This window comes from Falco rusticolus, chromosome 2, assembly GCF_015220075.1.
Source record: "Falco rusticolus isolate bFalRus1 chromosome 2, bFalRus1.pri, whole genome shotgun sequence".
NCBI lineage: Eukaryota > Metazoa > Chordata > Aves > Falconiformes > Falconidae > Falco > Falco rusticolus.
In genome coordinates this window covers 73,702,331-73,726,878 of record NC_051188.1, presented here as the reverse complement: position 1 = coordinate 73,726,878, position 24,548 = coordinate 73,702,331, and the positions used below count along the sequence as shown (strand labels likewise).

At 39.1% G+C, this 24,548-nt stretch overlaps 1 protein-coding gene across 1 annotated transcript; it reads left to right on the top strand.

The window, feature by feature from the left end:
* Window positions 1-283: 283 nt before the first annotated feature.
* On the top strand, window positions 284-23,353 carry LOC119143860 (interleukin-5 receptor subunit alpha-like). Its single transcript, XM_037378512.1, has 11 exons — window positions 284-465; window positions 3,278-3,464; window positions 3,823-3,977; window positions 4,120-4,267; window positions 4,844-4,952; window positions 5,039-5,226; window positions 8,504-8,640; window positions 12,820-12,964; window positions 16,901-16,988; window positions 18,539-18,629; window positions 21,012-23,353. Exons 2-11 carry the CDS (start codon window positions 3,362-3,364, stop codon window positions 21,120-21,122), a joined length of 1,275 nt encoding a protein of 424 aa, XP_037234409.1. The 5' UTR covers window positions 284-465; window positions 3,278-3,361; the 3' UTR covers window positions 21,123-23,353.
* Window positions 23,354-24,548: the final 1,195 nt, after the last annotated feature.

Sequence of the window (24,548 nt, the reverse complement as noted above, 5' to 3'; positions counted from 1 at the left end):
TGGGGATTTTAGTTTCATAACCAACACTTGCACTGTGTGATTGAATTTCTTCTATAATCTGACTTTTTCTTAAAAAGTAAAAGCTCTTTACAACATGTAAAAAGTTTTGAAAACTTACTCTTCCATATGCAGAGAAAATAAAAAAAAAAAAAAAGAGAAAAACCAGTAACAGATCTGACCACTGAGTTAGTCATCCAGAGGTGTGCCGCTTTCATGGTGTTTTGAAGAATTTGCGTAAAGTTCCAGCTAATGTTTGTTTATTCAGAGGGGTGCTTCAGTCCCATGATGGGAAGCAGCGCTGGGAATGGGCTTTTCTGAGGGGGTGGGTCCTGCAAAAAGGGAAGTCTTTTGAATCAATTTTTCATTACCGTCCTAAATCAAGACATTCTCCAGTGCTGATCCATCCTGCTTCTCAGCCCGAATGATGCATAGGTTATCCAGGATTTAACAAGCATTGAAATGAAGGTAAGTTTGGAAAAAATAATGTAGATGGTACTGCTGTTTTGACTCTTCAGCTACCCAGTCCTTTAAAATTTATTTTACCTATATGGTTTATTTTGTCATTCCTTAATACATTTCTGCATTGTTTACTATCAAATATGGGGGCTTTGAAAAACATGCATCAACAGCCTTAAAGCATAAGTTTTAGGTAATCTTAATCAGACAAACAGTCCTAGTGATTCCTCTTAGATAAGACTGTGCGTTAGAGCCAGGAATGAAAGATTTCATTGCTTAATTATTGAATTTACCCTCTAAATAAGGCCGAAAGTATTTCTCAGAGCACTTGAAAATGTCTTTTTGACAATTTTATTATTTTTTTCAAAGAAAATATTAAAAAAGACTGTTTCTTAAAAAGTTAACTTTTGTATAATCAGCCCCACGAACTTTCAAAAAATTACTTTATTCAAACACATGGACAGTGAACAGATCTATACTACAGGAAGCTTTCAGGTCCTCTGGATTTTTAAAATTAAATGGTTCATATTCCCTGCAATACAAGTAACAGCTCTTAAGTTTCTTGAAGATTGGTTTTGCTACTTTCATTTTATTTGCCCTGACTGTCTACTTCCCAAATTCACCAGGTGGGTTTCGCACAAGCCGTTACGATCTCTGCAGCTGCAGTGGTGTATGGGCTGGCAGCTCCCCTTACGTTACCTCCCCTTTCTCTCACATCAGCGACCCACCATTTTAAACCAGACACGGCTGGGCAGCAACCAACAGGCATGGTGTAGTTGAAGCTCAGCGATGAAAGCAAGGGGATAAATGAAAGACAAAAAAGATATAAAATATGAATGTAGTACTGTTTTAAATATTAAGAATATTCTCCTAGTTTTTTTAAAAAAGTATTTTTTTCACAGTGCACTGTTTGGAAGGTAATATTATTTTTTTCTTTACAGTTATTTTTTAGTTTATTTAAATTTCTATCCCATTAGATTAACTGGACTGTCTCTATGTGTATTTGGCTAGTGTGCATTTCTCCAGAGACTAAAGGGTCAGAGAGGCATTTAAAAAAAAAAAAATTGTCAGGCGGCAAATTTTATTTTGCACTCCTGACTGAATTTCAGCACCATATGCTAACATAAAGCTTTTTGTAGCATAGGATTAGAAACACACAGTCATGTCTGCATATGTCTGAGAAGAGACGCTCTGTTTTTCTGCCCATCTAAGCTGGCATAAATAGAAATACATATTCTTTGACAAGTTGTGAATCTAAGGACCTTTCCTTTTCTTGTTTCATGTCCCCTTTTGACTTGTGTTTTCCACAAAAGTTAATTTTACTATTAGCGCCAAATATTTTAACTTAGTGTTTTCCATCTTCATTTTTCCTTTTCTGCTAATCTAAATAAAGTACATACATATTGCTAGATCTAATTTTGATTGCTTCATCTCATGGGAATGGATGAACCCCTTAAAACTGCTACATGTTGAATTATAAACCCTTGAAAGCTCTTTGTTTTCATTTTATATTTTCTCTGACTTTTTCTCTTGCCACACACCATACTATTCCAGGGGCATAGTTAAAGGCAAAGCTCACCCCTTTCCTCTCCTAGCAATTAGAATTGGCTTCTTTCCCAGGCACACCAAGCAGGAGAATTCTCTCACTCATTTTGTTGGCTGTGTGCGTGTTGTGGCACACATACTAAAGCTTCTGCGGTTGCTGCTACAGCTGAGATCGAAACCAGAACAAATGAGGTGGGGAAATTGCTGCCTTAAAGCATTTTGTTATGATTTTTCATAACACTTCATACACAATGACAACATTCATTAAATGACCTCTTGTTCACTGCATTGTGCCAAAACAGCATTATAAATGAATCTATACGTATATGTATTTGTATATGTATATGGGTTGTTTTTTTCCAGGTAACCTCATTGCAGATTTTTTGGATGTGCTGAACATTCACACATTTCCCTTTGACTAACAAGCAGTACTGGTCATGTAATGTATTGTGAACATTTTGATATGGCTCCAGATGTCCTTTTGCTGATCCCTGGATAACATACATAGAGTGTGTGTGAGCATTTAGTATTGAAAGTAATCAGAGCCAAGATAAATCAGCTTGTTTGTAAGTGAAAGACCCCAAACACAGAGGAGTATTAACTCTGTGGAGGACTTGGAAGGTCTCAGAAGTTGTTTTACATTAAAGCAACCTTAGAATGAATACTTAGCCACCACAGAAACAGCAATTATGTCTTTCTAAAACCAACTTTCATGTGTGGAATGTATTTGCTCACTGTATCCTGAATTTAGCAAACACCTGGTATACTCTTGCTGATACTAGCTTTTCTGAATGGCAAAATTAATCTCTCCTCAGATAGTTATGGTTCATATTCTCCTAAAGCAGATACCTAAACCAGGTAACATGAATCACAACCTAGAAGAGGCACTTTCTCTGCTGACACTAGAAGCTAGATACCTCATAGAGATACACTGTCAGTTTTCTACCTAAACAAAGTTATATCAGGCAGCTCCTACCCAAACCGTGTGTTTCCAGTGTCAGTTGTGTCATTTCTGTGGTCTTGCATTCAGTATCAGTAGTGTCATATCTGGTCTTGCCTTGCAATCTAAGCAGTACTGCCATTCAAACCCAGCTCAGTATGGCACACATTCTTTTCAGCCCTGGCACCCAGTTAAAGTGTGGGCTTCAATACAAACATCCTGGGAACAGAAGGTACTGCTGAACAAGACCAGTTTAACATTTGTCATTTCATATTTACTTCTTATACTTTGGACACCATTTAAGCAGTTAAGTGACTGTTTCATATTATTTCACAGGTGCAAAATGAAAACTGCTTTTTGAACATAACTTGGAACTAAAGGGCCTCAGTTTCCGCAGACCTGTGGCCCAAAGCATTTGCTATGGCACGTGTTAGAGTCATTCCTGTCATGCTGATATTAAGTTTTTTCCAGTGTAAGACACTGTTTTCCACCAGCCTGGCAAGTGGACAACGAGATGTAGTGGGTAAGTAATGTATAATTACTTACAGTTCATACAATAGCCATTCCAGATGTCTAATCTGAACTTCTTTTCAAGGCACTTTCTACAACCCATAGAGAGAATCAGACACCTGTGCTAGGACAGGTATCCAAGACAGGTAAAAGTAAGTGTATCACCTAACATTTTGAGGGGCGCACGTAGGTAAACATGAATCTCACTGCTGAAGTCAGCCATACTCAACAGAGCTCAGAAACCCCCTGCTCAATGTAAGAACAGAGCTCCTGGGAGAGCTAGTGGGTATGCAAGTATTGCTAAGAGCCAAATGCTTTGTGTACACAGCGGTGGGTCCCTCTTTCACTATGTAATATAATTTTAATTGCAGATGCACTTGTGTTACATAACATTCTAGGGATTACCAAGCACGAGTCAAGAGTCATTCTGTGCTGGAATAATAACCTGACAAAAGAAGAAACTGAGAAGTATACTGTGAAGTATATTTTGAGTTATAAATTCTTCAATACCACTCATGAAAGGAAAGTAAGTCGCTCAATGGTTACACATACAGATTTAATGTCAAGTGAAATCATGTTGTACTTCATTCAGTAGATGAATTTGCATTATTTCCCTTTCAATACTTAGTAACATCTACATTCATGCAATTCCTGCTTCCTCCTCTTAGGAAAGACTGCAGGAGAAGAAAAAGATAATACGTCTTGAGTTACATTCTGGTTTTCATGCTAAAGTTAAAACACAGCTTTTTGCAAAAGACACAGAAGATATAATTAAGGAGAGTGGCTGGACAGAGTTTACTTACAAGGCACCTCCAGGTCAGCTATTTCCTACATGTTGTTAAGGCATACAAGCGTTTATGATAACGTTCTGTCTTACTTGGAGACATAATTTCTAAAAGCTCATTATTATCATGTGCTACATTTTGGTATGGATTTGTTAAGGTGACGACACATAACACCTTGGAATACTGCAAGATTATTTCATTTATTAGACATGTCCGGATTCAGGAAACTCCAGCTCTGCTTAGCAAGATGTCAGAACAACCCATCCACTCTCTCTGTTTTCCCTAGTAGGCCATGTCTCTTGAAGATTGCCTTCTATATCACCTAGTTTCAGGAAATCTTAAAAACCCAGAGCTTTTCAGCTACTACTCTGGATATTTTTTTTTTCTTTGGGTGGGTTAGTAAGGCTTTTGGCAGCAGTAGCAGATGTGCTTCTCTGCTGTCACTGTCCAAAAAGCCCAAAGACACATTTGTTCTCACATACTACTTATTCATGCTTCTAGGAATAAGGCTATATAACACATTTGTTAAAGCAACAGTCATGTTGTTATTAGAAAATCCATGTCAAATAAACAACACTCTTCCTTTTTTCCCCTTCCTTTGTTGCAGTATATATTCAGAATCTTTCATGCATCATATATAACATTTCTTTTTTCAATTGCACCTGGCATATTAAAACAGAAGCTCCTGAAGACATCCAAATGTTTTGTTCATTAAGGTAAGGATCTTGTGCAAAATGAGTATGAAGCCATGCTTTTGTACCTAGAGTCCTTGATTTACAAAACTCATATTTCCTTCTCACAGACACGTAGGAAAAGATTTTGAATGCCAGCAATATATACAAAATGCAAGGAAGAAAAATATTGGATGCCTTATGAAAGAAATATCTTTTCAACCATCAAGAAAAATCAATTTAAACTTAACTGTAAGAGATCTGAGAAACAGTTCAGGAGGAGTGTCTTACTACAAAGCTTTTACACCTCAGACAATAGGTAAGTATTGTCTATAATTACCCATTACGAAACGGTTATTTCATTGGTCTGGAAAGCAAAGAAAGGAAAGAGGGAAGTGTGACAATGTCAGAATATTAAGCCTAAAATGTATTAGGGCTCAAAGGTTTTTATTTTTTCCTCTGATGCAGTCTCATTGCTGATCAACAATTAGCATTTTAAAAAATTGCTAGGGTAGTGTGAAAAAAACGCAATTTGAAAAGCATTATGACCTTCTTTTCTCCAGTTTTTCTCTTTCCTATCATGTTTTTTAGTGCTGAAGCAAATGCAATTAAAGAAAGGAACACAAATAGACACAAATCTAATCCATAACTGAATTTAAGAATATGAATGTTCTCAAACATTAGTAACATTTCTATTTATTTATTATGCCATTTTTCAGTTTAAAATATTTTGACAGTTATTTTTAATTACCAGCAGTTTTGAATGATTATATAAAATTATTTTTCTTTACTTCCCTGGCACATTTGAATTAATCTCATGGGTAAGGAATTCACTCGAGTTTCAGCACAGACTGCAGATTCAAATATCTTTTAAATTATGAACATGTTGATCATGTTCCAGACCTGTGACGCAGGAATCAGTCATAACTCAAGGGACAGAGAAAACCTAATTCATAACTATCAACATTTATTCTGAGTTGGTTCTCATTTATTCTGTTCTTATACATTAGAATGATTTGCTTTACCTAAAAATTTACACTGCAGTCAGAGCCAGCTATAAGCAAGATGTTCTGTTTTAGCAAAAAAACCCTACTTTCAAAAAAAATCAGATTTTCCTGAAAAAAAAAAAAACCCAAACAAAAAAACTGGGTGGTGGTGGAACCAATCTGCAGGAAGACTGTGTTAGGTGTTTTCATATCTGACTGGGAAGATGTTCACTTCCATACTGGCTGCCTGGGTCTGATCCCACCTGCAGACTACAGCTCAGAGAGCTGCCACGTCACATCCAGTCCTAGATCAGGCGATCCACACAGCAACACAAGCTTTCAGGTGACATTCAGAGGTGATACCTGAACTGCTCTAATTTGCCTGACAACCTCCTGAGGGCTCACCTAGACCCACCTTAGCAGTTTCATACCTTCTTCCACCCCTCTGCTACTCCTGGGGTAGCCTTCCCGGGGAGCCGAAGGCTGGGTGGGCAGGAGCAGGCAGGTTGGTAAGTAGGAGGGAGGAGGCAGCTGTCCCTTCCCTGCTTCTCTCTCCATCCACTCCATCTCCTTCCCCCTGCTCAAAGTGGCCACCACCTCCTCTTTGCAGAGGCCAGACTGCCAGCCTTTCCTCCCTGCCCTTCTTCGCCCTTAGCCATCTTTAGCTGCCATCAGGGGTGCATGCCAGCCACAGCTGGTTCAGCCAGCAGCTTCCCCTCCTGTCTCAGTGCCAGGCACGAACCATCTTACCTTGCCTTCCCTCTCCAGCCCACTGCCAAGCTTTGGTAGGGCACAGCAAAATCTGAGCATGCCTGCAGGGGATGTATTTCACATTGCAAGTAGTGTGGTTACTCTCACAAGGCTCCAGCATGGCAAGCCAGGGCTGTCTGCTCCCTCCTGAGAAGGTACCCTTCAGGTCACACACATGAAAAATGGTCATTTGTATCTGAGCTCCCCTTCTTAAATGGGAAAGCCTTCAGCTAGGTATAGCCCTAGCCTTTGCACAGTCCTGGAGGCCCGCTGTCCTGCTGTGAGTTACCAGCCCCTGCAGTCCAAGCTTCCCTCCAGTAACATCACAGGTGGTCTGACAAAACAGGACTCGTGCATGTCCTGGCTTCAGAGCAGGGGGGCTGAAGAAATGTCCAGATGACACAAAAGCCCAAAAGGTAAATATTCCCTACTCTTGGTATACACTCTGAAGGGAGAGATGCTCTGAGAATAGTATTTCAGTGACTACAAAAAAAATCCAAAACCCTTACTGCTTACTCACCTCACCTTGCGTGGCTCACGGTGTGTCTCTACCCTCAAAGGCAGGTGTTAGTCACTGCCAACAGCTTTGGCGATGGGCAGAAGTGAACAGTTTCACAAGTCTGAGGTAGCCCTAATCATATTCTTTTTCTGACTTTATGGGACCATTGCTCAAAGAGAGGAGACTTCTCCAAGAGAGGAAGGAAAAAGAAAAGCCAAAAAGTAAACCCCAGTGTGACATACACACCTGCGGAGAGACACAGGGTCATGCAGCTGCAGCTGCTAGAGGAATCACAACAGCTTCATGGACTTGCAATGCTGCCACTCACCCTCTCTGTCTCTTCTGTTTTTTCTCTCCAACACCATGTTGCAGCCATGTCAGCCCCAGGTGCTGCTGACCCTGATCACAGAGAAATCTCCTGAGCACATCTTTCTTCCTTTGTAGCATGTGCTTGCCTGCTCATTTAGGGGAGAAACAGATTTCTGAAGCATCTGTAGCAAACTTCATATATTGAATATAAACCTGCCAGGAGCTGGCACCCCTTCAGCAACCCCTCAGTGAGAGATAAAATTCCACTTTTTTCAAAGTTCTATTACCAGGCTTATAGGTGTCATAGCACTCTCCATACTAGCCAACTGCAACAAAGTCTTTTACCATCTCATACCATCGTAAAGTCTTTTACCATCTCATACCATCGTACGCTTCACACCAGTCCCTCTGCTGTCTTTTCCCAGTCTCTCCTCATACCAGAGGACATTCTCTCTCTTCTCCCTGCTTCTTCCTCCCCTCTCTTTCTCGGCTGCTCTCTCTTCATTAGCTGCCCAACCACTTAGCAGGAACCAGCCACAGCTGCACCTTATCTACATCAGCCAACCCACCGCCCCTGAAGCCAGCCCACAGCTGTATATTATCAATGCTAATTAACCCAGCTTCATTCCTCTACATATGGGCAGACTTGGGATACCCTACAAGGCACATATCCTACATGGCAGGGAGCCTGTAGCAACTTAGAGGTTTTCTCAACACCCAAACAGACTCTGGAGAGTCAACTCAAAGGACCTGCCCCTCCTGCTCACTCTTGCTACCTTCCCTAGAAAGATACATGGGGATAAAAACAGACTCTTTTTTTTTTTTTTTTTTTTTTTTTTTTTTTTTTTTAAGACAGCAATGGATGCCACTCAGTGAACAGCACTTTCAAAGAAAGTGTGTTACTCACTGTATGATTTCTTTGGGTGTGATAAGCTTCAAAAGAGTCAGCTGTGTATTTTAAGGACTAATGCACTGTGTTTGTTTTGCATCAGCATAAATATGAGAAAGATCATGAGGTACAAAAGGTGTTTCTGTACTTTTTTTTTTTTCAGAGAAACTGAACCCGCCTATCAATGTCTCAGTTTCCCTTGAAAACAGAAGTATTAAAATTCACTGGAAACCCCCACCTACTATTGGTTCTGCAAGTAGCAAGTGCTTTTTGTATCAAGTGAAAATAACAGATCGTAAGGTAATCACGTTTTTGGTAATACACTTAAGCTGTATAACACAACTTCCATAAAAAACTAGGCATCCCTTAAATTTAACAGAATTAAAGCTCAAACATATTTTAAAGAAATCCCAAGGTCTTTTATGAATAATCCAACTTTTCCCATCTTATAAAAAATGGAAAATCAACATGTTTTATGAAGTCTTTCAGAGTCATGCTTGCATTGAAGTGGATCGGTTGTTTTTTTTCTTGTCATCTTGAATTTGAAGTGTACATTAGTATCACATAGATTATTGACTTTTTGTTATAGGAAAAGGAGTATTGATAAAAAGAAAAGTTTAGCAGCTACTTTGATAATGTTTTTAAGAAAAAAACCCCACACGTTATTGTGGTTATTTGTACATACATCACTAAGAGAATCACCCCTGTAGTTTGCATGCATAATATATATTTAAAAATCTTTCATGGTGTATCAGCAGCTTCTCTTAGCCTTACCAGCAAGAAATAGAAAAGTGTTGTAGTTTAGGTTATGCAGTACAGTAACTAAATACCACCTGGCATTGTGGCATTTTAAAATTACCTGGAAATAAAAGCTGAAAAGTTTTCATGCAGATTCTTATTTGAACTCCCAAAGAGCAGTAAGCCAAGCACTGAATTCAAAATATGCTAAGTATGAAATTCAGATGTGTATTGGAATGTGAGTTTTCTGAATCTTTGGTATTTTCATTCAAGCTGTCTTTGAAGCTGTGTTTTTGTCTAACTAAATCTGAGCTAACACACACCTCAGTCAGTGCACAGTATTTTAAAAATAAAAGGCTTATCTAAGCTGGTTGCAAACATTTAAAAGACAATTAAACCCCAAAAGAACATATAACTAGATTGATATGTATCCAGTCTTTGTTAGACACAGTAAAGAAAAGTGCAATGAGGTAGACATGTTATTAATCACCTGAAATTTTCTTCATAAATTAAAGCAGGGTTTATTAATTCAGACACAGTGCTAATCCTGCTAGGCAGCTTCCAGAACAGGCTGGCTCTTCCCACGTTCCCTTGTTACATCATGTGGAAAAGGAGCTCAGGTCTGTATAAGTACTGGCCAAAGCTTCCCAGTCCTCTCTGGGTTTTTTCCAGCAGACAGACAGGTAGCCTTTTTCTAGACCACCTCTGCCAATAATTATCATTCCCTAAAGCATTTCCAAGTCTAATACTTCAAAGCCCCTGCTAGAGACATGCAGGAGCCTGTGCCTGTCCATTCACAAAGCTCCTAATTACTAAAGGCAGTGAGCAGACGGAGCAAGGGAGGTTCATGCTGGATCCTTCGCATCCTGTTCAACAATGCTGGAGCCGTTCGGATCACTTCCTGCCCATGCACACACGTTTCCTTCCTGATGCAAGACTCAGAGCAAGGCAGGTGGAAACGGAGAGGGCCAGGAATAAGGAAGGGGTCCCCTCCCACTGCATCGCTGGGCTGTGCCCAAGGTGAACAGGGCGTCCTACAATCCACAGTGTTCATATGGCAACTACAGCCTCTGTTTCTAGCTTCCTAATACCTTCCACTCTCTGGAAAGAAATGTCAAATACATAAAATAGTACAGCATCCTCACTTAAAGGGAATAAACCTCTTTTATTTTCCTTGTCTTATAAGGCTGCTACTCTGCTTTGTGTGCATCTGCAGGACATAAATGTAGGAGAGGAAAGCAAAGAAAAATCATTGGGGCACAGAAGTGAGTAAACACCTACAGCAGTGGAAAAACATGTTTGTTTGGTTTTTTTCCCACAGATGGAATGGTTTGGGAAGGCAGGAGAGAGGCAGCTGCAGCAACAACAAAAATGGTGTACAAGGCACCAGCTAAATAAGGAGAGTTTTAAGGTAGATTTGAGGAGAATCAGCATCAAAGCCAGTAATGATTAAAATGGTACTTACCTAGCCAAGAAGCACAAAATGGGGGATGGGAGTGTGTATGAGCGGCAACAAGGAAGAAAACTGCAGCAGTATTATGGGAGACACAGAAGGGAGAATAACAGTGCAAGCTGACATTCTGTTTCCTGATCAAAGCAAGGTCTTAATCACTGTCACAGACACTTAATGAGTTGAAGTATTAGCATATCGGTAAGCAGGCTTGTAGATAGTTGTTGAAGAACAAGTAAGAGTGTAATGATTAAAATATACAAGTCTATATTTGTTTATTCTGAGTACCCGAAGAGATGAATTACTGAATATTTACTCACACAAATAATAATGCTGTGATCCAGGTTGATAAAGCTTAAAAATAGGCAGTTAAGTCTGCAGGTGACTGGAATCTGGGAAGGGTTGCCAAGTACCGTGGGAAACGAGTTTAGAATGTTGGGTAAGTTTGAAATCAACAAGCCAAAATTCAGTAGTAAGGAAAATCCTATGATTGCACAGTATAAGTCAAATGTGCAAACACAAAATAAGGAATTAACATTTAGGCAGCAATGCAGAAGAAAATAGGTCTGTGGATTACACTGAATCATAAACTGAGTCAATCACTCCATGTTCTTCTATAAAGGTCAAATATTATTCGAGTATGTTTGACAGGCACATCACATGTAAGATGTAGGCTGTGACTAATTCATCCTTCCGGCTGCTGAATTTCATCTAAGTTTCAAATTGTGCTTTGGCCACTACTGCAAAATATAAATATGCTGGAAAAATGTTCAGAGAACACTGAGAGTTGTCAAAAAGAGCGTAAGCTTTGAAAACGTACTGTAGGAGTGGAAAACTGAGGGACATGGTCTGGAGGAAAGGAACGTAACTTGTATTAACAATCTTCTGGTAGGTAAAAAAGCATAGGGATTCAACTTGTGCATAGGATAAAAAGTGACTGGCTAGACTGAAAGCAATGTAGGGTAACAGTTAGGAAAGGTGTCCTAATTCCAAGGAAAGCCTAGCACAGGAAAAGGTCTCTGAGACTGCTTGGGAATGGCTATGTATAGAGTTACCAACAACAGATTAGACATCCTCCACGAATGCTTTGGGTAGATGACTGAAAGTTGCTGCACACCATGTCTGCCAGAACGTCACCTACATAATCTTATAAGGAATCTTTCAGTTCTGAACTTCAGAAATTTCCTATGATGACATAAGCTTATTATTCGTCCCTTAGGAAGAAATTTTCAGGTGCAGCGCTTGGTTAGAACTTAACCCATGTATTCGTTTGCAGTTTGCTTTAGAAAGACCAAGGACTTTCCCCCATTTTTACTTACTTTTGAAAACCTTATCATGTGAATTTGTAAGCCTATTTTTAGCACCCAACCTGGAAAGTTCTTCAAGAATGTGAATGAAGAAAAATAAATGGCATGGTACACAGGGTTAAATCCACATCACAGCAGTCAGCATGAGGAGAGCAGATCACCTTTTTTGAAAGTTGGCCTTATAGTACTGCCTCGCTGTGCTTTCCTAACACCAAAGAGGCAAAGATTCTGGGCTCCTCTGTGTCTGAGATGCATCCTTTCTACTTTGCAACTTCCTAACATTTTTAATCTTATAAGCAGGAGTTTCCTCTCCTGCTTTCTTTTTTGTTTCTTTTTAAATTCTTAGCACTGCACTGCTGTTTAATGCTTACTGAAATTCTTTACGTTGTTTTCCTGTTTTGCTAATTCCCATTATTTCCTTAGCATTTAAAGAGGTTGCATTCAGTTCTCAAAAGTGGTGAGTGATTTAGAGATCGCTCTGTTTTAAACTCTGGCACTCTTTGTGTGCGCTTGATCTTCTAAAGTGATGCGCTTGGTATGTTTCAAGATAACCACAAAAACAGTGGGCATCCCTCCACACCAGCTAGATGAAAAATGCCAGATTTTATTCTACCAGACAAGCAAGTATAGCATGCTACCCACACCAAAACCTTGAAACCTGCAGTTTCGTAGTAACTGTGCTAGTCCTACACTGGGTGTGATAAGAAATGAAAGCAGAATCAGTGTTTTCTAATTCTTACTGTCCTACTACAGCTGATACCTCCTGCCATCTTATCAGTTCCAGGCTGTCCTTCATTTTCAGTTCTGAGCTTTAACACATGCCAGGTAACAGTCAGATTGTGTCTGGGCATAACCACTTGTTCTAAAAATCATTTCCTACTAGATTAGAGATGTAAATAATAGTGTTTGACATCCCTAGATTTATATCTGTTTGAACTGCAATATGAAATCACCTAAAATAACCCCTTAAACCTATCTTGATAGATTGTAGATGTCACTTCAGAGAAGTATAAGTATCCTTTTCATAAGTCAGCAAACAAATGTGCAGCACAAGTGAGGGTGAAGAAAGAGATATGCATGAGAAACAAGATTTGGAGTGAATGGAGTGAACCCGTGTTTATTCATGATGGTAAGTTATCGTGTATTTGCTTTTAATAATGCTTATTGTTAGATATTTTATTACCTTTCAATTCATTTTCGTCATTATTGCATCTATTTTCTCCTTGCTGTATTATTGTACCTCACAGTACCTGGAAGTCCATGGCACGCACCAGGCTCACCACAGCTCTAGGTGCTGGAGGGAAAGGCAGTCCTTACTCTAACGAGTTGTACTCCCTTGCTCCTAAGGCAGCCCACCACAGGGCTGTTCTCCTGAGGTAAATTACATCTGGCTTTTGCCAGCCTTTAGAAAACAATAACAGTCAGCAGCTGAAAAACTCACGACACCCCTCTGACTGCTTTGGACAGCCCAAGCATAAAAGCATAAATGCTTTCAACTGGAGTTAGTAAGCCAAGAAATCCACGAAAGTCATATCATTAATCAAATCACATAGTCCTTAAGGACCAAATCTACCATTTCTTTTACTACATCAGGGGAATAATTTCTTATCTAACAGAGGTAGGAAATGGTTTAGCTGTCATTTGAACATACATGATCTGGTACCTACAGCTCACTTCAGAACAAATTAAACAAGAGCCTTGTAATACTTTCCCTTCACCTCCTATAACTAGATTTTAACATTCATGTGCTAACAAGGGAAACTTGTGCTTTCCATGATGAGAAAAATGCCTCCACGTGCAGCAGCTTCCTGATGTCAGGTTAGGTGAAGGGGGATGAGGTAGTATAATGGAGTGACGCTATATTATAGAGAGAAACTGGTGCATAGACTTGTCTCTGTACGTTGAAATGTAAAAAAAAAAATAAATACAATACTATTGGTAGTAAACCAAAACAAGGTAAATATCTTTATTTAACGGAACAGACTGTGTCTTTTGGAATATATCTTTTTGATCTGCTGAGCTTTGATCATATTTATTTATACGAAGACACAGGAAATTCAAGGCCAGACATTATTATTTTTGCAATGGATTGAATTCAGTTGTTGGGTTTATAGGATGTTGGCTGCCTACTTTATCAGATGCCTCACCACATCCCACTGTTCTGCTGGCATCTCTCAGCTGTCACCTTGGTTGGCCCAGATCCATTCATTTAATTTCAAAAGCATTTCACTTGTGAAATGTTTGGAGAAAGAAACCTAGCTGCTGCACACGTTCACCGTGGTGACAGAGGGAACATGCTTCAGGTCATCAGAGACTTGAACTGCCCTTTGGAGATGCTTCTCTCTTCTCACTGAAGACAAAGAGCACCTAGGACAGTAACATGCCCAGCAGAGGAGTCTGCCTGGTGTCAGGCCAGACACATCTGTTGTTTGGGCAGTGGAGGGAGGGGAAATTGGAAGGGCTTTTCCTGGTGGAGGAATGTAGGTTTACTCACTCCCAGCCAGCCTCACACCAGCAGAAGATAGTGGAGTGGAACAGTCACCCATCCTGGTCCCAGCCTACCAAACCTTGCTCTTAGCAGCTGCGACTCTCCCTCAACTGTTTAATTACAGAATGTTTCCTCTGCTTCAGAAAAGTTTACAGTGGACAAGACTGCCATTGCCTGTAAGCTGTAATACCTGCACGTGTTCAGTGCAGCATGGTGATTTACCCCTGGGCGTACTGCACACATACACAAGTCCATGTGATGCAAAAATTGCCCTTCTTCCTTCCTGCAGTCAGAAAGGGTTGGTGGCTTTTATAAAATGAATCTATGAGTACATTACCTCAAGAGGTCACATGCTCAGGTAAACTTTAAAAATCTCCTTTGATGCTTAGAGAAAATTTTCTGGCACTTTTTTTTTTGTAGTCCATTGAAATTATTTTTGTCTGCTTCTAATTGGGAACATGTATAAGTGGACATTATGAGGTACATTTTAATACTGCATAGACTAAAAAACCCTCTGGTATTAGTAGTATCATTCATGGTGACTCCATGAAAGTCACGTACTTAATTTCAGAAACACTGTGAATTGAAGGAATTGAATCTTTCTGTGGAGTAACCTGAAAGGAAAAACATCCATTTGGTATTTTTGTTTTGGCAAATGTCAATTTTTCTGCTGGAAGTCTTGAAGGAACATGCAATGACCTGCTTTTTGTTTGCTTCTACATGGTATTCCAATGTTTCCTTTAGGAAATGTACTACATTTCTATATGAATGCATTTTAAGAGATGTTTCAGCATCCATTTAAAAAAGCTGAAACATCAAAATGAAATAACATAATTCAAAACATAACTAAAATATTTGTTCTGAAATGTTCCTTTGACATGAAAAGAATTTGTTGATTTTCTCATGGGAAACATATTAATTCTCCATTGGAATTAGCATATGACCTTGAAAAAAAAAGCAATTTAAAATGAACTGCACTGTTTAGTATAGAAACTTTCTGCTAGAAAAGAAATGTTTAATCAGCTTTATTCATAAATAGAAACTTGAAATAATTGGTGTCATTTTTAGAGCTGCTGAGCATTCATAGATCACTTTGAAGTTAATAGTAATTCAGAAGTGTTCTGTGTTTTTGCAAACCAAGCCACTAGTTTTGTTTTCAAACTGCTGTTATCTGTGACTAAGTTTAAGCGTTTGCATCTGAAAAAAAACCCACCATAAAATGGTCTGTCTAAAAGGATATATGTGCTTCTTTTCCTTCCTCCTTTCCAAAATGCAAGAAGTAAGAAATCAAAAGAAGCAAACCTCTCTGTGGTTCGGCTGATGCAAAGACCACTGCTTCCTCTTCTCCCGGGTGTGTACGTGATACAGAGTTAGCAGAATGATGCAGAACAATTACCTCAAACAAAAGAATTTCTACAACACAATCCAGACACAATATTGTTCAGAATATGTTTTCTGAGCCTTTGCCTCAAAAGACAAGAAGGGGAAAACTCCCTTTTCATCTTGAAGTGAATAAAGAATAGTTTTGTAGTTTAGCAGAATATAAGGCATATTCTTATACACAGTTCTGCCCAGAAGTTTGTGAGGTTTTTTCAGGCTTTCATATGAAATTTGTGGAAATTCATAATGTCCTCAGTTTAAACTGCAGATGGGTTCAAACTAGGAACTTTTGTTCAACTCTTTTGGTCTTTGAATTTGGTCTAGATTGATCCTAAACCCACTGTTTAACTGGCCTTGGACTATTAACATTTTAAGAGCTGTTCCTGCCTGTTTTTCTTCAAAGTACTTCAAAGCCATGCACACTACTTGTGGTTCCAAAGCTAGGTATTAAACAAAAGATAAAACTTGTCAGAAGTATCTGAGTTAGCCAAAGACATTGGTAGTTTGGTATTTCAGGTATTTTGGAGGAGGGAATGCAAGGTACACAGCAGTAGTATTTGTTGAACGGTATAAATACGTATTGCTGGCATTTCTTTAGGACTACGCCTAGCAGGGTAAAAAAATGGTAAATATAATGAAAACCAAATGTTGCTTCTCGAGGCAGAGGGAATATTTTGACAAAAAGCTTTTGTTTTCATTTTACCTCAAACCAGTTACAGCTGTGAAGGGGTGAGGAAGTAGCCGTGGGGGCCTCATGGTGTGTGGAGATGGGAGGTGGCAACACCAGGAATCCAGAAACAGCTGGGGCAGCAGCAGGAGCGTCAATAGCAGATGGGCAGAGGGTTTGATATCCAGAAGAGTCAAGGTTGGATGGAAGCATCCAGTGGCAGGATGGGCCATGCCCAGTATATGAGAGCCAAAAGCTGGGGAAAAGAGGGAACGGAGTCTACTGGAACAGACAAAGCAACAGGAAGTGCTGTATTAAGGCAGCAGCAAAACTGAGGGCTAAAATGAGGAGGAAGGAACAGTGCTGATGTCAGAAGCCCCTGTTTCCCCTAAAGAAGCTCCAGAAAACGCTTATTTAAATTTGTGGCAGTTCAGGAATAGTGCAATACTTATGAGTCAATATATAATTCATCCATTTATGAGCTATCTTTTCCCACATTATTAACATTACCTTTCCCTCTTCTTTTTAAGAAAACACGGTGGACGTCATGGTGCTAAGCCTCACATTGTTTTGTGTCCTGATTTTCCTTGGAGGTTTGCTGATATGTGCATGTAGAAGGTAGTGTATGTTTCTGGAAAGTAGTATACATTTCTGGCAGAATAGAAGTCAGGGTGAGGGTAAAGAAACCATAAAATTGAGTAAAGTCAAACACAGATCTCAGATAAATCATGTTTACAAGAAGCAGTTAATTGTGCATTTCTGAGTATTGTTCTAACAAAGGAGTGCTGTAGGTTAAGACCTAGTGTAAGATACTAAACCCTATCTATCACTGTCATCTCACAGCTCCCATCACAGTACCTGGAGCTCCAGTCCCACACTCTAATTTATGTCACTATAAATGACATATTTTCATCTTACTCTGACTGCTGCCTCTCTACTACCTTCAGTGTGACTTTACCCCATGCTTTTGCAGGCTCTGCATTCAGGGCTACCAAGGTTAATCATGCCAAAGATGAACTGCATTTGCCATGTTGCCCAATTTCATTTCATAATTCATGGGTATTACTGAAAGCAGTCTTTTACTCTAAGATGGATTATTTGCAAGAAATAAGTAAGTAAAAAAGGAAATTCAGGCAGATGGAGGGAATTTGTTGCCCTGAACTATTAGTACTATTAATAAAGGAAAGTAACAGTGGTGGTCCTACACCCACGAACAATTAATGCAGCCAGCTGCATCCATGCCACTACTTTTCTGCTTGGCTACATAGCTTTCCTATTGACATGGCAGAGAAGGTTTGCTTCAGCTGCAAAACGAACTTGTTCAAGACAGGATGATAACTCAAGATGTCTAGATATTTCGAAGGTGCAGTATGTAAATAGAACTTCTGCTAAAAGTAAATCGATTATTTAATTCATGATTAAATATTGTTCCTGAGTATGATAAAATAAGTTATCATGAGCTCTATCTTTCAGTAAACAAATACTCAAGGAATGATAGATATGAAAGAGCTAATATAAAAAACCAGAATACAAAATTTCCCCTGGGAAAACAAAACATGTAATTGAAAGCCATCTGCATCTAAACATAAAACAATATTCTGGACAAATAATGAGGAGTGACTCTGGCCTCAAGAGAGCCATTCAGCTGGTATATCTTTTCAGTGGAAATTTTACACAGTACTCAAAACTAACAGATAATCCTTTGTGATGAAACAAAATGTTTTTATGGTTCTGTGCAGACACCACTCACTCTCAAACCTGAATTCTGTTAGACCTCAGCAAATGAGTTAAAAGATGTTTCCAGTGCTATGCCTGCTCCCTGCCATCTGGTGTTTCTTTGATTATCAGACTTTATATGTAGTATTTTCAATTATGAAAGGCACATATAGGAGTCATTTTTTTATCTGTAGGCACACTAGTGTGCCACAGACTCTCACTTTGCTTGGAAATTACATCTGTGCATAGCCATACGGTACTTTTAAATCTCTAGCAGGCTAAAAGCCAGTCAGGCTGAAGAAGAGCTGAGAAAAATGTCTGCATTGAAACAAAAAAGGGTAGAATGGCTTCAGAAATGGTAGATGACTCTAACTGGCATATCTGTTACAAAGTGTTTTTGACTGATCTGTTCCTGTAGACATTTAATAGTTGTATGTATCACTGTCTTGTAGGTATAGATGCCTGGAAGTTATAACCATGCCTGTTCCACATCCTTCAGATAATATCAAAACTTGGTTAGCTGCAGATGAGACTCACCACCAGGTAGCACGACTGCCTTTTTTCTCTCACTACACTGATATGTATGATATTACTTGCAATCAAAATGGTACAACATTACATTTGGAGCAGCAGGCCATTTTTAAGAAAAACTAGGAAAAAGGTATGCACAATGTTTGTAGTGAAACCAGAAGAGAACAGAAAGCTTGTGGAGGACAATGATGTCAGTAGACAGGATGCGAAAATCCTCAGGGGAGTATAAATCCTGGTGTGTCTCAGTTGTTTAAGAATATCCACACTCAATAAGCCAACATTTTAAGGAGCAATCACCCTGATTCTCTGCAGAACAGTCAGTTGTGAGATATTATATGTATAAGCATGTGGGCAGGTTATCAAAGGGAAAGTTTTTGTGGAGATCTGCAAGTCATTGTCTATGTTCTAGTAAATATGCACATTCTTTTAGCAAATAAGAGGAGGCTCCACAATGCATGTAACATAACCTGCCCCAACAGTGCACCTGCTGTGGGATAAAACTGTGTACAGAGGTGTTTACTTTGGAAGAGGTGATGTGCTGTCAGTTCAGATGCTAGCTTCTCTCACGGCAGATTCCAAGTCTTTAGTCAACTGAGCAAAACAGAAAAGAAATAATTGCAATATTTAGCTATCATTAATCAATCTCCTTGGCTGGCATATTCAATGCTTCTTATTGCCATCTGTCATTGTGTGAGTTAGAGGTAAAAATGCTCTGGTCAGGTAGTGGTCTAGCTCCCTATAACTCATGAGAAGATGCACAGTGATCTGTGCTTCAGGAGGCATGGTCAAATTGCCTCTCACCTGGTTCCTCTGCAACACATGATGAGAAGGTAAGGTGCAGGTGTGCCCAAACTGTGGTTTTATTTCAGGGGGAACACCACTGAAATATAAAACTTTAATGAAGATTTTCTCCATCCTATGTACTCAAAATATTTTTTCAGAAATCCTCTGCAGCATTTCTATTAATTTTACTCTATCCTACTTTATTATTGTACTTATACTGCAATATCAAAATGTCTTCTAGTAGTGCATTCAGCAATGTGACCAACAACTGCCAGTGTAAGCTGTTATGTCATCTTCTCTCCCAGGGGAAAAATGTATGCCTTCAAATATTGTGTTTTGGGTTTTGTATAAATATACTTACATGACTGCAGACTCTGTCAGCAACCATGGACCATCTCAATCCATGAATCACAATTTGAATTGTGAGGCAAGAGGCATGGGTTGTTTTGTTTTGCTCCATTTTACTTTCTCAGAGACAAATTTATGGAAAAACTGATGTGCATATGCTATATAAACACATTAAAAATGACAAGATTGAAGTGTTTTGAATTTGCACCTGGAGTTCATTCCACAAGCCTTGGGCTGGCTCCCAAGAGCGGTCTGTGTTCCTCTTCTTCTTTACAGTCATCTTCCCAGAAAACAAACACTTAAAAGCTCCAGAATGGGACTGAAGACAAGTCTGTTATTCTCAAGATTCAAAGTAATTTCTGTGACGCTATTGGCCAAAATAATTTGACTGAATTTGACCCAAAAGGTGCCAAATTTACTACCTTTTCTGTGCAAAAATCCTTTGGTGCCTTTTTCATCCATAATGGTGCACAAATTATCTACTAATACCCCTTATGGTCATCATATATGGACTGGCAGAATGTGAAGATAAAATCATCACCATCAAACTTATATTCTGTGTCTCCTTCCATCCTAGAACTGTATACACAGCTCTTTAGAGGTCTTTGTATTCAATAATAAATAAAAAATCACAGCAATCAATGAGCACCACAAAAATATATTTAATATCACTAACAGAGGCAGAAGAGATTTCTGTCGTCAAACAGTTACAAACACTTAATACAACTTTGACAGGAAGACCTCAGCATAGCTGTGTAATTACTGTCTAGGTGATTACAAGTGGCTGAGGTGACTGTTGATGGCACTTCTAGGAAAGATAAATTGAATAAAACATGTGGAACATATCAGTATCTCAAATACTGCTGACACCTGAAATAGCAAAGACTTTGGCTTTGGACATACTGTAAAACTGAAGAAGACCATGGAGAATGGTGCTGAGATAATCTGTTTTATCCAACAAATAAATATAACCCCTGAAAGACAGACTGTGACTTTGAAACAAACTTTAAGTACATGGTCATATCAACCTGGAGGGTGACAAGCAATGAAATTAGGGCTCAGAACAACTAAGCAAATTTGCCTGTACACAACTTTTAGGTTGAGAGATTAACTCATATGATCTCTGTATTCCAGTTCATGACAGAATAAGTAATCTGTACCAATCCCAGATACACAAAAAAGGCAGCATGCTTGTAACAATATTAAGAATTTGTAATACCATTGAAAGCAGATGTTGCTCATAATGTAATTTTTATCCAACAGAAACAAATGTCAATGCAAATGGAGATGAACTCAGAGGTAACTATGGGCATACCAGATGAGAATGTTCAGCAACAGAAATGTTTGAAGGAATCTGGATTAGAAGACCTGTAGGGACTATACGCTGTTTTTATCTGCATGCAAGTTACCTTTCTGTGAGTTGAACAATGTTCTGACAGATTTCAGAAGAGATGATACTGGAGTTTGTTTGAGCTCAGTAATGTGAAGCATTATGCAACTGCTTATCTGACATTATGCAACTCTTAAAATGAGCTTTGGATCACAAAGACAAAGCAGTATCTTGTAGTTTGTCTCTATTACTGATCTTCAGCCCAGTAAAATTACAGCATCTCGGACAGTATATATGGTCCACTTGGGTTAAAATGGAGTTAGTTAGTGTTTCATAATGCTGCAACAGCTTCCAAGTACTGTCTGGTAGATCAATGCCTTTGAAGAATCTCACATTAGCTATTCAACATCTGATGAAAGTGGCCATGAGAAATAGTGGAAGTAATGAATGTTTCTGGAAATAGCAGCAGAAGCTTACAAATTTTCTCTAAAGCTCCAAAAAAAAAATCACTTTCTTGAGGCACTGTGTTGTGTAAACAAACATCAACCAGAAATTCATGTGTGAAGACGTAAGGTCTTTTAATGTGATGGACTTCGTCCTTTGCAGTTAGTTAAATAAGAAATCCAGACAAGGTAAAGAAAACAAAGGTTTTGGCTGCATTGTGATTGTTTAGGTATAACTCAGAGAAGTTAAAGTTCAGAACCGACCAACTATTGCTATTTATTTTCCCCTCTCCTTTTAAAAAAAATCTTTCTTGCTATTTCCATGAGGTGATAAGCCGTGCCAGTTCATTCTGAGGTACACAACCAAGGCAGACTATTTTAACTCTTAGTTGAGACAGTATTTATTTGACTACAAGAGAAGGAATATAGGACCTTGATTTTGCAATGAAGATGTTTCTGTAGATTTCTTTTGTAGTCAGGAAATAAAAATAGATGATGGACCTAACTTTCTGGAAGGTTTGGAAGCTACCTAAAAAGCTCTTGCTTTCATTACTGGTAAAGTTTGTCCACGTTCAAATTAATACCAGTTGAAGAAAATATTTGATTACACTTGAATTACATCTTTTGTATTACTGTAGAGGACAATAAAAAACTTTTTTGCTTTTGAAACATTCAGTTTATAAGACACACTTATGTGCAGAGTTTTGATTCACTTGAATGTGCTTTTTCTGGTAAAATGTCTCCCTCACCACAGTGAGGAAGACTTCACTCTTTCTCCTTTAATACTAAGAATGGCTGGTAACATCTCAAAAGCCCAAGCTGGAAATTCCTGAACAACAAAAGGACTATCACTGACTTCTGTTTGCCATAAAATCAAGTTTACGACCTCAGGAAAAACCAGTCAACTTTACTACGTAGTGTTACCTAGTCGCATTGTATTTTTTACAGAAGGTAAGTGTGGCCTTACCTTCGAACATTAGTGCTCTTCCCTCCACACACGCCAGTCTAATGCCTACAGAAATCACCAGGGAGAAGGTAAATGATAGATATCAAGTACTGAATCAAGTTTCAGTAATGACAAATCCTGCGATGTCTCCTCCTCTGTCTTGAGTGCAGATGGGAAAACCCGCAATGAACATACTCATTTTCCTCTTGGATGGTCAAACACTATCTCTGTGGGCAGACAAGGCAGTTCATCCCATCAGCCATGGTCCAGACATGTTTTCTCAAGAAATGGGGGAAGAATTACTACTTCAGTTAAAATCCATTGCATCACGAACTTACAGATTCCTTTCTTGTTGAGGATATAGAACTGATATAATGAAACAATCAGAACATATGTGAGCTAACTGAGGTAGAGAAGTACCACGCATTGGCCAAACACATCTGGAATCCAGACTTCATACAGTGAAATCAGGCCACGGTGAATATTATACCGTTCCTTAAAATATATTTTATATAACTGTATTTTATATAGTTTTGCCTTGCAGTGCTTAAAGTCCAAAAGCAGTGCCAGGTTTTAAAACCAGAGAACCTATAGATTAAAGTAATTTTATTAGTTTACCTGAAAATAGAATAATTCTTTTAGATTAAAACTGCTTTGCTTACAAGAGGCCTCAGTTTTGGTCAATACACTAGAGACATACCACATAAAATGAAAAATTATAGTACCAGTTGTATGGAAAATTAATCCTGAAGTGCAAAATTGATAATCAAAAAATTAGTATCTGATCTCTTCTGATAAAAAATTGATCAATTTGTTTATAAAATGGAATATTTTTTCCTTTAAAATAAGAATATTGTTCTAAATCTGTTCTAGATCTGTCCTTCAATAGTGGATTAATGTGCAATATATACATGAATAAATAAAATTATCTGAAAGCAAAATTGTACTGTACTTAGTATGGCAATAAACACTTAAGTATATATAAAATACTTAGCAAGTCTACAGATGACACTGAGCTGAGTGGTGGGGCTGACACTCCCGAGGGAAGGGACGACATCCAGAGGGACTTGGACAAGCTTGAGAAGTGAGCCCACGTGAACCTCATGAGGTTCAACAAGGCCAAGTGTGAGGTCCTGCACCTGTGCCGAGGCAATCCTCAGTATCAGTGCAGGCTGGGTGATGAAGGGATTGAGAGCAGCCCTGAGGAGAAGGACTTGGAGGTACTGATAGATGAAAAGGGGGACATGAGCTGGTAATGTGCGTTCACAGCCCAGAAAGCCAACCGCATCCTGGGGTGCATCAAAAGCAGTGTGGCCAACAGGTCGATTCTCCCCCTCTACTTTGCTCTCGTGAGACCCCACCTGGAGTACTGCATCCACCTCTGGGTTCCTCAGCACGGGAAGGACATGGACGTGTTGGAGTGGGTCCAGAGGGGTGCCAGGAAGATGATCAGAGGGGTGGAACACCTCTCCTCTGAGGAAAAGCTGAGAAACTTGGGGGTTTTCAGCCTGTAGAAGAGAAGGAGACCTTATTGTGGCCTTTCAGTATTTAAAGAGGGCTTATAAGAAAGATGAGGACTAAAGTTTTAATAGGACCTGTTGCAATAGGACAAGGGGTAATAGTTTTAAACTAAAAGAAGGTAGATTTATACTAGATATGAGGAAGGAATTTTTTACAATGAGGGTGGTGAAACACTGGAACAGGTTGCCCCGAGAAAGAGTAAATACCCCATCCCTAGAAACCTCCAGGGTCAGGCTGGACAGGGCTCTGAGCAACCTGATCTAATTTAAAATGTCCCTATTCCCCTATTCATTACAGTGGGCTTGGACTAGAACTTTAAAGACCCCTTCCAACCCAAAATATTCTATGGCTTGCTCCTGTGAGTAAAGCCCTCACCTTCACTTTACCTGTGAATGAAGCTCCTGTGTATAGTATTTCACTGACTGGTATTAAAGTGGCACAACCTGATGAGACACTGGGCAGTGTGTTACACATAGAAAGACTGCTCTTTCTCTCCACTTACGCATGTGCAGAGGGCTTTGGAGTCAAAATCCCTTTGCCTGGATCACAGGCTCTGTGGT

Coding starts and splice junctions, on each gene's coding strand:
- LOC119143860 (XM_037378512.1), top strand. CDS start 3,362: ATGGCACGTGTTAGAGTCATTCCTGTCATGCTGATATTAAGTTTTTTC. Junction 3,978..4,119: donor ATACCACTCATGAAAGGAAA/GTAAGTCGCTCA, acceptor TCCTCCTCTTAG/GAAAGACTGCAGGAGAAGAA. Junction 4,268..4,843: donor TACTTACAAGGCACCTCCAG/GTCAGCTATTTC, acceptor CCTTTGTTGCAG/TATATATTCAGAATCTTTCA.